Raw genomic sequence first — 18,430 nt, 5'->3', positions numbered from 1 at the left:
CTTTTTCTGGAGACACTTCTCAAAGGGAAACGGTGTACATGTAGGTATCCATCTACAGTTCCTTCAGAAAGTAGTCATACACCTTGACTTATTCCACATTTTGTTGTTACAGTCTGAATTAAAGAATATAATAAATCTTTTTTTCACACAATACCCCATAATGACATAGTGAAAACATGTTTTTCCCTTGATCATCCTTGATATTTCACTACAACTTGAAGTCCATCTGTGGCCAATTAAATTGTTTGGACATGATTTAGAAACACTGGTCTAAGGTCCCACAGTTGAAAGTGCATGTAAGAGCCGAAACTATAGATTATAAAACCATTTCTAGTGTCATCTTTGGAATCTCCATCATTGAAAAAATGTGGAACTACCCAGACTGCCTCAAGCTAGCTGTCTGACCAAACTGAGCAACCAGGCAACAAGGACCTTGGTCAAATAGGTGACCAAGAACCCAGTGCTGTTGAGACTGACAACATTCCTTGGCTGAAATGGGAGAAGCTGCCAGAAGGACAAAACTACAGCACTTCACCAATCTGGCCTTTATGGGAGAGTGGCCAGACTGAAGCCACTCCTGAGAAAAAGTCACATGACAGCATGCCTGGAGTTTGCTAAAAGGCACATGACAGCATGCCCAGAGTTTGTTAAAAGGCACATGACAGCATGCCTGGAGTTTATTAAACGGCACATGACAGCATGCCTGGAGTTTGTTAAAAGGCACATGACAGCATGCCTGGAGTTTGTTAAAAGGCACATGACAGCATGCCTGGAGTTTATTAAATGGCACATGACAGCATGCCTGGAGTTTGTTAAAAGGCACATGACAGCATGCCTGGAGTTTGTTAAAAGGCACATGACAGCATGCCTGGAGTTTATTAAACGGCACATGACAGCATGCCTGGAGTTTGTTAAAAGGCACATGACAGCATGCCTGGAGTTTGTTAAAAGGCACATGACAGCATGCCTGGAGTTTGTTAAAAGGCACATGACAGCATGCCTGGAGTTTATTAAACGGCACATGACAGCATGCCTGGAGTTTGTTAAAAGGCACATGACAGCATGCCTGGAGTTTATTAAATGGCACATGACAGCATGCCTGGAGTTTGTTAAAAGGCACATGACAGCATGCCTGGAGTTTGTTAAAAGGCACATGACAGCATGCCTGGAGTTTGTTAAAAGGCACATGACAGCATGCCTGGAGTTTATTAAACGGCACATGACAGCATGCCTGGAGTTTGTTAAAAGGCACATGACAGCATGCCTGGAGTTTATTAAACGGCACATGACAGCATGCCTGGAGTTTGTTAAAAGGCACATGACAGCATGCCTGGAGTTGGTTAAAAGGCATGTAAAAGACTGAGCATAAGGTGAAAGATTGTGATTGTGGTCTGAGAGAACCAGGCACAGCTCATCACCTGTCAAATACCTACCGTAAAGCATGGTGTTGGCAGCATCTTGCAATGGAGATGCTTTTTAGTAGCAGGGACTGGGAGACTGGTAAGGATAAAGGCAACATTGAATATAGGCAAATTCTTGAGCATCTGCTTCAGAGTGCAAACGACCTTAGATTGGAGGGCGAAGATTTAGGTTCCAACATGACAATAATCCTGAGCATACAGCCAAAGCAATGCTGGAATGCCTTCAGAACAAGAATGTGAAAATCATTGAGTGGCCCAGCCAAAGACCAGACTTGAATACCATTGAAAATCTGTGGAAAGACTTGATTGCAGTTCACTGCCGCTTCCCCGTCTAATTTAACAGAGCTTGAGAAAATCCCCAAATCCAGATGTGCAAAGCTTACACACACACACACACACACAGTTATGACTAGTCTAAGATACTCACTGACCTCTTATCAACTTGCATTAAGAATATTAGTTTTTTCTTATGCCAAGTTTCAATATCCCTCAGATCTCAACTCTTGACCCTTAAATTGCATACATGTATGTAAGGAGGACCGGTTAATTCCACGGCAGTATTAGACTGAGTATGATTACATGGCTGGAATCGTAGTAAGGGGCACAATGTGAACATACCTCAAGCGGATGTACTTCAGTTAATTTAATCCTTCAATCTAAAACATGGCTGCTGTACATTTATCAGGCTTTTGCACCCGTGCAAAACGTACATAATCTACCAAACTACAACACCAACCCCTTTTCAGTGTGACTTTACTAAACCTCTCACTAGCTTTTACTAGACTTTCTACTGGTACACATATTGTTAAGCTTAATAACCTTACATATACAGAAAAGATTAAGCACTGTAAAAACAAAAATGAGAAAAAATTGGAACATGCGAAAGCTTGAGTGGCGTTCAAATCATTTGCCAATATTTTTTTTAAATCCCTCATTGAAACTAATTTACACATAATGCAGTACTTTGCTGCCATCCAATGGCAGAGGGTGGTACTGAAACGAGCATTGGTTAGTTTTACAGTCCATTTAGGATGAGGCCAGAGACTGGTTTCTGTAACCATGGTTTCACCAGTCCTGGCTGGACTTCTGCTTGATGAATTTGAGTGATAGGTAGTAGAGCAGCATGAAGCCCACTACGACAGCAATGAGAACCAGGTAGCAGGAGTAGAGAGGGTACTGGTTCATATCCATAGCTTCCACCACCTGGACAGAGAAAAAAGGTCAAAGATTTCATTATACTATATGTCCTCTGTAGCTCAGGTGGTAGAGCATGTTGTTGCAATTCCAGGATATTGGGTTTGATTCCCAGGGCCACTCATGCATGTATACTTATGGACTCCCGATTGGTGCAGTGACTCCCGATTGGTGCAGTGGTCTCTAGCACTGCATCTCAGTGCTAGAGGCATCACTACAACCGGCCCTGATTGGGAGTCCCATAGGGCGGCGCACAATTGGCCCAGCGTCGTTAGGGTTTGGCCGGGTTAGGTCATCATTGTAAGTAAAAATGTGTTCTTAACTGACTTGCCTAGTTAAATAAAGGTTAAAAAAAATACTATTAGTCGCTTTGGATGAAAGCATCTGCTAAGACCACCTGAGTGGCACAGCAGTCTAAGGCACTGCGTTGCAGTGTTGCAGCGTCACTACAACCTGGATTCAATCCCAGGCTGTGTCACTCCCGTTGGGAGTTGTAATGATGAGAAAAGATCAGTACGATCTATGTATCTACAGTCATGATGGAAGTGTGGTCTATATATCTAATGACTCACATGTATGCCATCGATGTTGAAGGTGAAGTTGCCGATGGAGACAGGGTACTTGAGTCCCCTGAACTGGACTTGCAGCATGCCCTCAAAGCCCCAGCGCATGAAGGAGGCATGGGAGAACCAGGACGCCACTGAGGAGAGACACACAGTTCAGAGAGACACAGGTCAGAGGTCACAGATGTTGCAGAGAACACGTTACACACAAGATAGAGGGTCCCATATGGTCATGCTCATGTAAACTGTCATATGTTTCTAAGGGATTGGGATTGTTGGTATTGCATGTGGCCCTATAGAATCTTCATTTAAAAAAGGCCTAGAATGCGGCAAATGTACGAGGACCAAAGCAGAAACTTGTGGCCTCCTCACCTAACCACATGTTCTCCAGGCTAATGACGAAGCCTCCAGTAAGGTAGAACACAGTGAACAGAGAATTGCCCATGAAGGCTGATGTCTGCAGGGTGGGTAAGGCTGCAGCCACAAACAGAGCCATGCTGCGGCTACAGTACACCATGAGCCACACCAGCAGGAAGTTGAGCAGGAAGCGGTCCGGGGCCTGGTTCAGGCCAGCCAGCCAGTAGATGGGTAGGCCGTAGACCAACGTGAACACACAGTGCTCCGGAAGCTCCCCCAGGACCTGGGTGAGACATACGCACACATTTACGTTTCTGCTTCACATGAACTGATATGCTCACTAACAACTGCTTACACTGGACCACAGTTTACATAGCATGTAAATACTGTGGCTACATTGCTTTTGTCACTGTGAAAAATGTGTGTCCTGTTTGCAGGGTTTTTACACAACAGTATGAAATCCTCACTGAGGTCAGGCAAGCATGGTCCTATACTGACCCCTACTGGTTCATGTGTAAACCAACATTTTGAGAACCACTGTAAATTCTTCTTTCTTTCTTTGGTATTAAGCATTAATATTTTACGTGGTGGTAGCGGGAATCGAACCCACTTTCCTGGCGTTGCAAGCACCATGCCCTACCAACTGAGCTACAGAGGACCAGGACAGCCGAAGGCCGATTCTTTTCTTGAGCTGATGGTCAGGGGGCAGAACATCGTTTTAAATCATTTGTTAATTTCAAGAAGCCCAAACAGATAGTGTATTTGACAGAAGCGGAATCATTTCAAACCTTGACCACATTGGGTGGGATATGGTCACACCTCTCTATTTATGCGTGGGAATACTTGGGACCAGATTCAATCCCAGGGGCAGCAGGGTAGCCTAGTGGTTAGAGCGTTGGACTAATAACTTGAAGGTTGCAAGTTCAAATCCCCGAGCTGACCAGGTACAAATCTGTCGTTCTACCCCTGAACAGGCAGTTAACTCACTGTTCCTAGGCCATCATTGAAAATAAGAGTTTGTTCTTAACTGACTTGCCTAGTAAAATAAATAAAAAGTCATAAATTAAAATCACTTTGAATTGAGTTCCTGGTGATTTTACAACAACGAAAACTATATATATATATATTTTATTAGTATATTTTTTTATGTAATTATTTTTTGCTCAGAAAACTTGGGGGGGGGGCAAATAAAATCTCCCACGGGCCACCAATTGGGGAACCCTGACATAGTGTGGGAGGTAGTGGTGTGAACTGTTACCTTGGCAAAGAAGTAGGATGTGACGTTATACATGCCGTCCTCCAGCTCATGGTACAACATGGCTCTCTCTGTGTGACCTGCGGATGTCCAAAATTACACAAGGAACAACACTCATTGGCTCATGATGGATTCTTTCACTCTCAACTGAGCACTCTGATTGGTCACTGTGGCTGCCACTCACACTTTGCTATGACGTCCAGGACCACGGCGAATGGGGTGAGAGCTCCGATCATATAGAGCAGGGCGACTGTGTCCTGGATTGACAGACGCTCCTCCCCCGCCCCGAAGTACAGGAATCCAATCAGCAGAGACATGAGCAGAGCCTCGAAGCCGTGCACCAGCAAAGTGACCAGGTCTCTAAAGTCATTGTGCACCTGCCGCCTGTGAGGAGGAAGCACTTTCACCATTACTGCAGTTTCTCCTCTCAGATTACTGGGATTAATCCTATTTTAAGATGTATGCACTTAAATCGGCCATTTGCGTAAATCATGTGAATGGAAGATTTCTCAGAAAACTGAGACAGAATGTCCCAAGTGCATCATCATCTTACCTGATGAGGATGGTGAACTGGTGTAGTCGGCCTGGCAGGCGGTCCTTTTGTTTGGATATAGTGATCACTTCCTCCTGAGTTGCGGACTGAGTGCTGTGTCGGGGACAGACAAACAGAATCACTTGGTTGTTACAATGATGTAAAGCAAAAGAAGATGTTTAATGTAATGCATTAAAAAGAGCACATTAAGAAGGTGTCATAAGCGAGACTCACGTCGTGATGGCCTCCAGGGTTGTGCTTGGCTCCTCTGGCTTCCACATGAAGTCATCTGTCCCTCTCACCTTCTCCACAAACTGGGCTGACAGCACCCTAGCCCTCTCCAGACACTCAGCCTCTCTCTCTGGGCTGCGCCGGTCTATACTGATCAGATCCACTGAGGGGATGGACACACGCATGATCACAGGTACACACACATATTCAGATATACTCAACTGACTTCACAATTTCCCCTTTCTAGATTAGAAGGGAGTAGTGGTGGCTATTCAGCATGATACATGTCCATTGGGCTTCTGGCAGGGTAAACCTCTGTTTCAAAAGGGGGAGGAACATGGGGAACAGATAGCTGACTATTCAGCAGCCTGATGGTCTGGGAGTACAAGCTATTGGCCAGTCTGTTAGTTTTTGCTATGATGCTCCAATACTGAGTGATGGAAGCGGGGAGAACAGGACGTGGCTCGGGTGGCTGAGGTCCTTGATGATCTACTCTTGGTCTTCCTGCAACACCTGGTGTTTTATGTGTCCTCGAGGACAGGCACCCAATGGTGCGTTGGACTGAGCATAGTGGTATGCTCAGTCCAACGCACCATTGTTGTGCCTTGTGGTCAACGGCGGAGTTGCCATACCAGGCTGTGATGCAGCCCGACAGAACAGTATGCTCTTGATGGTGCTCCTGTACAACACTGTGAGAGCCCTCTGGGACAGCACACATTTCTTCAGCCTCCTGGGGTTAAAGAGTCTCTGTCGAGCCTTATTCACCATGGTGTCAGAGTGGTTTGACCATTTCAGATCCTTGGAGATGTGTATGCTGAGGTGTCCACGGCCGCCCCGTTGATACAGTATACCCAACACACAGTATATCCCTTACCTTAACCTACCATAGAAGTCGGAGGGGTTGCAGTAGCGGGGGCAGGGGTGTCCCAGGGCTGTGAAGTATGGAACCATGTCTTTAGCGGGCCCACAGTAGACGGCTGAGCCAGAGGAGAGCAGGACCACCAGGTCAAAGAGCTGGAAGATGTCTGAGCGTGGCTGGTGGATGGACAGCAGTACCAGGCGGTTCCCCCGGGCCAACCGGGACAGAGTGATCACCAGGTTATGGGCCGTGAAGCTGTCCAGCCCCGACGTGGGCTCATCTAGGATCAGGATACCTGCACACAGAGAATGATATAAGATTAGTTCCTTTTACTGTGCTCAATACAGGGATCTGGGTACAATGGTACTCTGACGTAGTTAAAAGTACAGGTACAGTAACATTGCATAAAGGAAATGTACCTATGTTAATTACAGTACTGAGGGGAGCAAACATCTCCATCTGGATTATATCAACGCATATCCATCAATTTCAAAATAAGTCATATTGGTGCATTCTTCATTACTTGCCCTCCCTCATTCTAGATCTCACCAGGGTTCCAGAGCAGCTGCACAGCAATGCTGACCCTCCTCCTCTCTCCCCCAGACACCCCTCTCACCAAGTCATTGCCCACCCGGGTGTGGGCACACTGTCGCAGACGCAGCTCTGCAATGACGTCATCCACCTATACAGGCAGTGCAGCCACAGTCACATGACAAACAGCTGAAGTGTTATTAACATAATTCCTATACTTTTAGAGAAAAAAAAAGTGTTATCCAGAACTTAAAAGGGTTTATTGGCTGTCCCCATAGGAGAACCCTTTGAATAACCTGTTTCGGTTCCCAGTAGAACCCTTTTGGGTTCCATGTAGAACCCTTTCCACAGAGGTTATCCCATGGTTGTCCAAAAATAGTTATGTTATGGGGACAGCTGAAGAACCCTTTTTTCTAAGAGTGTATGGAGCTTGTTTATGATTTTACTTAAGTTCTACACTGAACAAAAATATAAAAGCAACATGCAACAAGAGTTATCGCTCATATGATGAAATCAGTCATAAAAATAAATAAATGAGGCCCTAATCTATGGATTTCACATGACTGGGAATACAGATATGCATCTGTCACAGATACCTTTTTTTAAAGGTAGAGGCGTGGATCAGAAAACCGGTCAGTATCTGGTGTGACCACCACTTGCCTTGTGCAGATCTCCTTTGCATAGAGTTGATCCAGGCTTTTCATTGTGGCCTATGGAATGTTGTCCCACTCCTCTTCAATGGCGGTGCGAAGTTGCTGGATATTGGCAGGAACTGGAAAACACTTTTGTACACGTCAACCCAGAGCATCCCAAACATGCTCAATGGGTGACATGTCTAGTGAGTATGCAGGCCATGGAAGATCTGAGGCTGGGGCTGTGCATAATCATGCTGAAAATGTAGGTGATGGCAGCGGATAAATGGCACGACAATGAACCTCAGGATCTCATCACGGTATCTCTGTCCATTCACATTTCCATCGATTAAATGCAATTGTGTTCGTTGTCGATAACTTGTGCCTGCCCATACCAACCCCAACTCCACCATGGGGCACTCTGTTCACAACGTTGACATCAGCAAACCGATTGCCCTCACGATGGCCATACACTCTGTCTGCTATCTGCCCGGTACAGTTGAAACCAAGATTCATCCTTGAAGAGCACACTTCTCCAGCATGCCAGTGGCCATCGAAGGTGAGCATTTGCCCACTGAGCTTCGCTGAGATGGTTTCTGACAGTTTGTGTAGAAATTCACCGGTTGTGCAAACCCACAGTTTCATCAGCTGTCCGGGTGGCTGGTCTCAGACGATCCCGAAGGTTAAGAAGCCGGATGTGGAGATCCTGGGTTGGCGTGGTTAAACGTGGTCTGCAGTTGTGAGCACGGTTGCACCTACTGTCAAATTCTCTAAAACGATGTTGACATCTGTGGCATTGTGTTATGTGACAGAACGGAACATTTTCGAGTGGCCTTTTATTGTCCCCAGCAAAAAGTGCACCTGTGTAATGATCCGGCTGTTTAATCAGCTTCTTCATTTGCCACACACCTGTCAGGTGGATAGAATATCTTGGCAAATAAGAAATGCTCACTTACAGGGATGTAAACAAAATTGTGCACAAAATTTGAGATAAATAAGCTCTGTGCGTATTGAACATTTCTGTGATATTTTATTTCAGGTTATGAAACATGGAACCAACACTTTACATGTTGCGTTTAATTTTGTTCAGTGTACATTGTTGGATAACGTTGATGGTCCTCATGGTGTGCAGGCTTTTGTTCTGGTCTGTTAGTCCTGGGCTGGAACAGAACATCAGGTCTGTTAGTCCTGGGCTGGAACAGAACATCTGGTCTGTTAGTCCTGGGCTGGAACAGAACATCAGGTCTGTTAGTCCTGGGCTGGAACAGAACATCGGGTCTGTTAGTCCTGGACTGGAACAGAACATCGGGTCTATTAGTCCTGGACTGGAACAGAACATCGGGTCTGTTAGTCTTGGGCTGGAACAGAACATCGGGTCTGTTAGTCCTGGGCTGGAACAGAACATCGGGTCTGTTAGTCCTGGGCTGGAACAGAACATCGGGTCTGTTAGTCCTGGGCTGGAACAGAACATCGGGTCTGTTAGTCCTGGGCTGGAACAGAACATCAGGTCTGTTAGTCCTGGACTGGAACAGAACATCGGGTCTGTTAGTCCTGGGCTGGAACAGAACATCGGGTCTGTTAGTCCTGGGCTGGAACAGAACATCAGGTCTGTTAGTCCTGGACTGGAACAGAACATCGGGTCTGTTAGTCCTGGGCTGGAACAGAACATCGGGTCTGTTAGTCCTGGGCTGGAACAGAACATCGGGTCTGTTAGTCCTGGACTGGAACAGAACATCGGGTCTATTAGTCCTGGACTGGAACAGAACATCGGGTCTGTTAGTCCTGGGCTGGAACAGAACATCGGGTCTGTTAGTCCTGGGCTGGAACAGAACATCGGGTCTGTTAGTCCTGGGCTGGAACAGAACATCGGGTCTGTTAGTCCTGGGCTGGAACAGAACATCGGGTCTGTTAGTCCTGGGCTGGAACAGAACATCAGGTCTGTTAGTCCTGGACTGGAACAGAACATCGGGTCTGTTAGTCCTGGGCTGGAACAGAACATCGGGTCTGTTAGTCCTGGGCTGGAACAGAACATCGGGTCTGTTAGTCCTGGGCTGGAACAGAACATCGGGTCTGTTAGTCCTGGGCTGGAACAGAACATCAGGTCTGTTAGTCCTGGACTGGAACAGAACATCGGGTCTGTTAGTCCTGGGCTGGAACAGAACATCGGGTCTGTTAGTCCTGGGCTGGAACAAAATCCTGTACACCCTCTGAGTCCCTGGGATTGGAAAGAACACTGCTATAACTTCCCATGTGACATGACCTGGGAGGTTTACCAATGCTTACCCTCTGGTCCCTCTGTTTCTGGCTGAAGTTTGTGGGTAGCCGTAGCTTAGCCACGAAGGCTAGTGTTTCCCTCACAGTAAGGTGAGGCAGCAGGCGGTCGTCCTGGCGGACATGGGCGATGGTCTTCCTCACCAGCTTTGGGTTGCTAGGTTGCCCGTTGATAAGCACTTGGCCAGACGTCATGGAGCCACCCTCATCACGACACGTTATGACGTCCAGCAGTGAGGTCTTTCCACAACCTGTGGAGGGACAGGATATCTTTGCATAGTCATCATCAGACCATAACTGTTTGGGGAATATCCACACTAGATTAAGCTATGTATTGGGAATGCATTCGAAGTGATATGCTAGTTTGGATATTGGAACAAACTGTAACTAGGCGAGACTGGGCACAAAGTAACACAGTGCACAAAGCAACAACTAAATAACTCCGCTTAGAAAGCTCTTATTCAATGTGCTTCTGCTTGGTTAGTGTATCTACATGCCTAGGAAGTTTTGCTTAAATCCATAAATATGTCTGTTGCTTTTCAGGCTGAATTCGAAATATTCTTGCCGCCTCTCTTTTTTGAATATTGACCTGTGGAACATTCCCCATATATCTAATAATATATCATTTTTATCAGTAAGAAGAGGTCTTTTGATTGGTATAGTTGATGACAATAATTGTTGTTTTCTCACAAGATTTGTAGTTGGGGCAAATTGTACTATTTGTAACAATTAACCCCTTACCTAAAACACTTTTTTTAGGCCTACTGTGCTGTCTATCATTTGGAGTAAATGATCTTGAATCCTATCTTTCTCATGTAGAAGTACAGCCAGTTGTTGACGAAACAGAGCTAAGATTAGTGCTGCCTCCTGTGGAGAGTAGCTGTGTATGTACCTGAGCTGCCGATGATGGCCAGCATCTGGCCACTGCAGACTCTCAGGTTGAGTTTGTTTATGGCTGTCTGCTTGTCTCCCTTCATCTCCCAGGGCATCTTAAACTCTGAGAGTTTCTCATACCACGGGATCTGAGCAGCTGTGTCCACCTGACACACACACAGGCACACACACACACACACACACACACACACACACACACACACACACACACACACACACACACACACACACACACACACACACACACACACACACACACACACACACACACACACACACACACACACACACACACACACACATTAGACTTTTTGATACTGTGGTGAAGCTGTGGGACTGCTTGTAAGGGAGGACATCACTAAATCATGAACCACTGTAAGTCTGGATAAGAGCGTCCGTATATGTAAACTAATTGCTCGCAGAGCGGGGCCGGCATAATGGGCGGGGCCTGGACCGCCTTACTGTACCTCCTTGCCCATCCAAATAAAATATTCATAATTTATTTGGCCGAGACGCACGCGGAAAGAAAGATTGACCAAGACGCACGCCCGACTGAAAGACGTATCATTCTCAGATAAAGCATCCGAGCGAGTGAAAAAGCGCCCCTCTGTCTCCGTATAGAACCTGTATCTGATGCTGTCCGGACACAAAGGGTATAGCATGTCATACTTTTTCTGGCCAGACAGCATCAGATACATGGGCTACATATAGTAAGACAAAGGGGCGCTGTTTCACTCTTTGTGACAACTACTTGCATTGTTAGGGTGGAGACATGAGCAATTTGTCATTAAATACAGATCTCTGGTTTCAGCCACTTGCGAATTAGAAAGGAAAGTTGGCGGGTGCACAGTGCACTGTTAGGATGCTGCCTTCCCCTAAAGTAAACTGATGTTTTGCCCAAATTATATAATTACTTCTGTCAAAATAAAATAATTCAAAATACTTTACCAGAGAGCTTGACTTAGCCACAGAGGATCATTAGCTCTTTAAAAAGAATAGCTGTGGATTGTTTCAAATCCCAAGTGCGTAGGCCTATGCCTGGCAATATGCTTAGCTGATTATTGAGTTGCGGTTGTTAGTGAAAAGCACCTACTATGTGTGAATATAATTCAAAATGTTGAGTCAAGAAGAAGGGGAGGAATGCACTCAGCCCTCTAGAATGTGCTCCGCTGTCTCCCGCCAATTCTAGCACATTCATTGTTTGATTGTGTACATTGTTTGATTGTGTACATTGTTTGATTGTGTACATTGTTTGATTGTGTACATTGTTTGCCCAATTTAAATGTTATGTCAACGTTCTCCTTCTTCGGCCTAGTCTTTTTAAATGTATAGTTTTTAAAGTGTGGGTTATGTGGGTCGAACGGAATTGCAGACCATGTAGCTCAAAGTGTGTGTGTGTGTGTGTGTGTGGGGGGGTGTCTGTCTTTATTATCAGGTGTGGGTCTCTGGACTGTGACTCAGGTGTGGGTCTCTGAACTGTGACTCTGGGTCTCTGGACTGTGACTCTGGACTGTGACTCAGGTGTGGGTCTCTGAACTGTGACTCTGGGTCTCTGGACTGTGACTCTGGGTCTCTGGACTGTGACTCTGGGTCTCTGGACTGTGACTCAGGTGTGGGTCTCTGAACTGTGACTCTGGGTCTCTGGACTGTGACTCTGGGTCTCTGGACTGTGACTCAGGTGTGGGTCTCTGAACTGTGATTCAGGTGTGGGTCTCTGAACTGTGACTCTGGGTCTCTGGACTGTGACTCTGGGTCTCTGGACTGTGACTCTGGGTCTCTGGACTGTGACTCAGGTGTGGGTCTCTGAACTGTGACTCTGGGTCTCTAGACTGTGACTCTGGGTCTCTGGACTATGACTCTGGGTCTCTGGACTGTGACTCTGGGTCTCTGGACTATGACTCTGGGTCTCTGGACTATGACTCTGGGTCTCTGGACTATGACTCTGGGTCTCTGGACTGTGACTCTGGGTCTCTGGACTATGACTCTGGGTCTCTGGACTATGACTCTGGGTCTCTGGACTGTGACTCTGGGTGTCTGGACTGTGACTCTGGGTGTCTGGACTATGACTCTGGGTCTCTGGACTGTGACTCTGGGTCTCTGGACTGTGACTCTGGGTCTCTGGACTGTGACTCTGGGTCTCTGGACTGTGACTCTGGGTCTCTGGACTATGACTCTGGGTCTCTGGACTATGACTCTGGGTCTCTGGACTGTGACTCTGGGTCTCTGGACTGTGTGTGGAGAATTTGCATGTTTGTACAATTACATTTCATTGGGCTTGGCCCGGTTTGCAGTGAAGTAGTACTAAAACCTTGTAACCCAATCAGTTCTCCTTAACGTGTATATCTCACTAGTGTGTGTGTAGTGTCACGTTTTAGTGCGTTATCGCACATTATTTTTAAAAATTACCTTTATTTAACTAGGCAAGTCAGTTAAGAACAACTTCTTAATTACAATGACAGCCTAGGAACAGTAGGTTAACTGCCTGTTCAGAACGACAGATTTTTATCTTGTCAGCTCGGGGATTAAATCTAGCAACCTTTCAGTTACTAGTCCAACTCTCTAACCACTAGGCTACTTGCCTCCCCACTTAATAGCCTGTGTGCCTTACACCTTATTAGGGTCATTGCAGCAATCCTGATTGGGTTACAGAGACTACAGGAATTGAACAGGTAGCCTAGCATTTCTTAAAAATATGAAATTGTATATTTAATAAAGATCATTTTTTGCAATATCTGTGTTGAGTTATGTTGTGTCTTATCCTCTGACAACGGACCATACCGGTCAAACAAAGGTGGTGGCAGCTTCACAGCTACTCTGCTCTATCCAGTACTTGCCCCACCTCTCAGGTGGTCTAGCGAGCTTTATTACAATGCTGACAGAAAGTGAAAGGCAGGCAAAACTGAGACTGATCCAGTCAGTGATAATGAGCATAGGGACATTGGGAAGAATATAGAGAAAGAATAGAGTGGGAGAAAGGTGTTGTTACCTCATAGTGCAGGTTGCTGACCTCTATCTCATTGCGACCTCCACTGTAGGTGAAGTACAGGCTACTGTCCTCTTCAGAAGAGGAGAACAGCTCAGTGTCTCCTCTCTAAGGAAGGAGTAGAGGTTACTGTAGGTTACTGAGTGAGGAAGTGGTAAAGAAGTTACTCAGTTTTGTACTGTGTACACATACCATTCACTTATCAGAGGGCCATTCACACATCATAACTATATCTTCACTGGCATCCATTTACCTTATTTACTATGGTAATAAACCCTTGTATTTCTCTTAGTATATTCTGCCAGACATTTGTCTCAGCAAATCTAAGAATACTGGTGTATCTTTAGAGGCTTCATTTTTTTTGGTCACCAATGCATCGTACGATGGATTTAATCACCACTTTATCGGACGGTTCTGAAGACTCCTGTATAAAAGTGATTAGTTATGATTCCAGATAAACAGATCCTAAACTGAGTGGTGTTTGATAAAAGGTTATATAGCATATTGGTAAACCGTGTAGGAGACCTCCAGCCTGTCCAGGGTCCACTCAAACAGAGCTACATGTCACCATTATGTCATTTAAAAAGCCTAAAGATAGATAGGCAGATGCTTGCCACCTCTCTAGAGTAGCATGAATATTCAAATACTATTTTACCGTGAAATGCTTACTTACAAGCCCTTAACCAACAATGCCGTTTTAAGAAAGAGTTGAGAAAATATTTATAAAATAATCTAAAGTAAAAAAAGTAACTCAATAAAATAACAATAACAAGGCTATATACAGGGGGTACCGGCACCGTGGCAATGTACGGGGGTACAGGTTGGTCGAGGTAATTGAGGTAATATGTGCATCTAGGTAAGGGTAAAGTGACTATGCATAGACAATAAACAGCCAGTAGCAGCAGTGTGTGGGCCTCAATGCAAAAGATCCGGGTAGCCATTTGATTAATTGTTCAACTGTCTCATAGCTTGGTGGTAGAAGCTGTTGGGGAGCCTTTTGGACCTAGACTTGGCGCTACAGTACCGCTTGCCGTGTGGTAGCAGAGAGAACAGTCTATGACTTGGGTGGCTGGAGTCTTTGACAATTTTTGGGGCCTTCCTCTGACACTGCCTTGTACAGTATAGAGGTCCCGAATGGCAGAAAGCATGGCCCTAGTGATGTACTGGGCCGTACGAAACTACCCTCTGTAGCGCCTTACGGTGGGATTCCGAGCAGTTGCCATACCAGGCGGTGATGCAACCTGTCACGATGCTCTCGATGGTGCAGCTGTAGAACTTTTTGAGGAGCCATGACAAATCTTTTCAGTCTCCTGAGGGGTAATAGGCGTTGGCGTGCCCTCTTCCCGGCTGTCTTGGTGTGTTTGGACCATGATAGTTTGTTGGTCATGTGGACACCAAGGAACTTGAAGCTCTCGACTCGCTCCACTACAGCCCTGTCAATGTGAATGGGTATGTGTTCAGCCCTCCTTTTCCTTTGTAGCACCCTCAGCTCCTTTGTCTTGCTCCCGTTGAGGGAGATGTGCTTGTCCTTGCACCACAATGCCAGGTCTCTGACATCCTCCCTGTAGGCTGTCTCATCGTTGTCGGTAATCAGGCCTACCACCGTTGTGTCGTCAGCAAACTTAATGATGGTGTTGCAATCGTGCTTTGCCACATAGTCATGGGTGAACAGGGAGTACAGAAGGGGACTAAGCACGCACCCCTGAGGGGCCCCGTGTAGAGGATCCTTGTGTCAGATGTTGCCTACCCTTACCAGATGGGGTCGGCCGTCACGAAGTCCAGGATCCAGTTGCAGAGGGAGGTGTTCAACCCCAGGCTCCTTAGCTTAATGATGAGCTTTGTGGTCACTATGGTGTTAAACGCTGAGCTGTTATTTTTGTCCAGGGGGAAATGGCAGTGTAGTGTGCGATTGAGATTGCGTCATCTGTGGATCTGTTGGGGCGGTATGCAAATTAAAATCAAATCAAATCAATTTTTATTTGTCACATACACATGGTTAGCAGATGTTAATGCGAGCGTAGCGAAATGCTTGTGCTTCTAGTTCCGACAATGCAGTGATAACCAACAAGTAATCTAACTAACAATTCCAAAACTACTGTCTTATACACAGTGTAAGGGGATAAGGAATATGTACATAAGGATATATGAATGAGTGATGGTACAGAGCAGCATACAGTAGATGGTATCGAGTACAGTATATACATATGAGATGAGTGTGAAGACAAAGTAAACAAAGTGGCATAGTTAAAGTGGCTAGTGATACATGTATTACATAAGGATACAGTCGATGATGTAGAGTACAGTATATACATATGCATATGAGATGAATAATGTAGGGTAAGTAACATTATATAAGGTAGCATTGTTTAAAGTGGCTAGTGATATATTTACATCATTTCCCATCAATTCCCATTATTAAAGTGGCTGGAGTTGGGTCAGTGTCAATGACAGTGTGTTGGCAGCAGCCACTCAATGTGAGTGGTGGCTGTTTAACAGTCTGATGGCCTTGAGATAGAAGCTGTTTTTCAGTCTCTCGGTCCCAGCTTTGATGCACCTGTACTGACCTCGCCTTCTGGATGATAGCGGGGTGAACAGGCAGTGGTTCGGGTGGTTGATGTCCTTGATGATCTTTATGGCCTTCCTGTAACAACGGCTGGTGTAGGTGTCCTGGAGGGCAGGTAGTTTGCCCCCGGTGATGCGTTGTGCAGTCCTCACTACCCTCTGGAGAGCCTTACGGTTGAGGGCGGAGCAGTTGCCGTACCAGGCGGTGATACAGCCCGCCAGGATGCTCTCGATTGTGCATCTGTAGAAGTTTGTGAGTGCTTTTGGTGACAAGCCGAATTTCTTCAGCCTCCTGAGGTTGAATAGGCGCTGCTGCGCCTTCTTCACGACGCTGTCAGTGTGAGTGGACCAATTCAGTTTGTCTGTGATGTGTATGCCGAGGAACTTAAAACTAGCTACCCTCTCCACTACTGTTCCATCGATGTGGATAGGGGGTGTTCCCTCTGCTGTTTCCTGAAGTCCACAATCATCTCCTTAGTTTTGTTGACGTTGAGTGTGAGGTTATTTTCCTGACACCACACTCCGAGGGCCCTCACCTCCTCCCTGTAGGCCGTCTCGTCGTTGTTGGTAATCAAGCCTACCACTGTTGTGTCGTCCGCAAACTTGATGATTGAGTTGGAGGCGTGCGTGGCCACGCAGTCGTGGGTGAACAGGGAGTACAGGAGAGGGCTCAGAACGCACCCTTGTGGGGCCCCCGTGTTGAGGATCAGCGGGGAGGAGATGTTGTTGCCTACCCTCACCACCTGGGGGCGGCCCGTCAGGAAGTCCAGTACCCAGTTGCACAGGGTGGGGTCGAGGCCCAGGGTCTCGAGCTTGATGACGAGCTTGGAGGGTACTATGGTGTTGAATGCCAAGCTGTAGTCGATGAACAGCATTCTCACATAGGTATTCCTTTTGTCCAGGTGGGTTAGGGCAGTGTGCAGTGTGGTTGAGATTGCATCGTCTGTGGACCTATTTGGGCGGTAAGCAAATTGGAGTGGGTCTAGGGTGTCAGGGAGGATGATGTTGATGTGGGCCATGACCAGCCTTCCAAAGCACTTCAAGGCTACAGATGTGAGTGATATGGAGCAGTAGTCATTTAGGCAGGTTACCTTGGCATTCTTGTGCACAGTTACTATGGTGGTCTGCTTGAAACATGTACAGACCCGGTCCGGGAGAGTTTGAAAATGTTGTACACATCCTGGTAATCCATCTGGACCTCCGGCCCTGTGAATGTTGACCTGTTTAAAGGTCTTACTCACATTAGCTACTGAGAGCGTGATCACACAGTCATCTGGAATAGCTGGTGCTCTCGTACATGCTTCAGTGTTGCTTGCCTCGAAGCGAGCATAATAGGCATTTAGCCCGTCTAGTAGGCTTGCGTCATTGGGCAGCTCGCGGCTGTGTTTCCCTTTGTAGTCCATAATAGTTTGCAAGCTTTACCACATCCAACGAGTGCCAGAGTCGGTGTAGTGGGATTCAGTCTTAGTCTTGTATTGACATTTTGCATGTTTGGTTCGTCTGCGGGCATAGCAGGATTTCTTATAAGCGTCCGGATTAGTGTCCAGATGGAAGGCAAGGGAGAGCTTTGTATACATCTCTTTGCGTGGAGTAAAGGTGGTCTCTAGTTTTTTTTGCTCTGGTTGCACATGTGACATAACTGATTTAAGTTTTCCTGCATTAAAATCAACGACCACTAGGAACACCGCTTCTGGATGAGAATTTTCTTGTTTGCTTATGGCCTTATACAGCTCATTGAGTCAATGACGGAAATCATAGAAACTCAAACTAAACCCAAACATATAGAAAAAAAACAAGTGAATGAACCTAAGAACTAATATTTTCCCAGTCTGTTTCTCGGCCTCTGTGTGTCCTGTCCCATGTCACTATACCTGTGTTGAAGGTCAGAGCTGATCTGTAGATCGTCATTGACTCACCGTCTGTGGGGGGCCACCGGTAACGATCCCTGTCTCTGGATCTGGCCTGTTGTCTGTCCCTCCAGTATACATGGTTTGTGGAGTTGTAGGCAGTGGTGGAAGTTCTGATATAAGGGTCAGTGCCCCATGTGCCTGGTTGGTTCTGAGTCTGTATGTCTCCCTGGTCTTTCCTATCCTCTCCTCTCCCAGGCTGACATAGACTGACTGCACAGCATAGGGGAGACCTGTG

The 18,430-nt window shown here is 46.2% G+C and overlaps 2 protein-coding genes across 2 annotated transcripts; both read right to left on the bottom strand.

The window, feature by feature from the left end:
- Window positions 1-151: 151 nt before the first annotated feature.
- LOC124040287 lies at window positions 152-2,162 on the bottom strand. The gene is made up of 2 exons (XM_046357331.1): window positions 1,331-2,162; window positions 152-1,264 (listed from the first exon to the last, which is right to left on the bottom strand). Exons 1-2 carry the CDS (start codon window positions 1,349-1,351, stop codon window positions 374-376), a joined length of 912 nt encoding a protein of 303 aa, XP_046213287.1. The 5' UTR covers window positions 1,352-2,162; the 3' UTR covers window positions 152-373.
- Window positions 2,163-2,308: 146 nt separating this feature from the next.
- On the bottom strand, window positions 2,309-18,416 carry abcg8 (ATP-binding cassette, sub-family G (WHITE), member 8). The gene is made up of 13 exons (XM_046357330.1): window positions 18,202-18,416; window positions 13,727-13,831; window positions 10,739-10,886; window positions 9,859-10,097; window positions 6,962-7,094; window positions 6,438-6,707; window positions 5,557-5,716; window positions 5,344-5,436; window positions 4,975-5,174; window positions 4,794-4,870; window positions 3,551-3,818; window positions 3,188-3,315; window positions 2,309-2,624 (listed from the first exon to the last, which is right to left on the bottom strand). Exons 1-13 carry the CDS (start codon window positions 18,271-18,273, stop codon window positions 2,487-2,489), a joined length of 2,031 nt encoding a protein of 676 aa, XP_046213286.1. The 5' UTR covers window positions 18,274-18,416; the 3' UTR covers window positions 2,309-2,486.
- Between the last annotated feature and the right edge of the window lie 14 nt (window positions 18,417-18,430).

This window comes from Oncorhynchus gorbuscha, linkage group LG07 (genome assembly GCF_021184085.1).
Source record: "Oncorhynchus gorbuscha isolate QuinsamMale2020 ecotype Even-year linkage group LG07, OgorEven_v1.0, whole genome shotgun sequence".
In the NCBI taxonomy this organism is placed as follows: Eukaryota; Metazoa; Chordata; class Actinopteri; order Salmoniformes; family Salmonidae; genus Oncorhynchus; species Oncorhynchus gorbuscha.
Note: the sequence above shows the minus strand (reverse complement) of the source record. Positions and strands in the feature narration are given on the sequence as shown.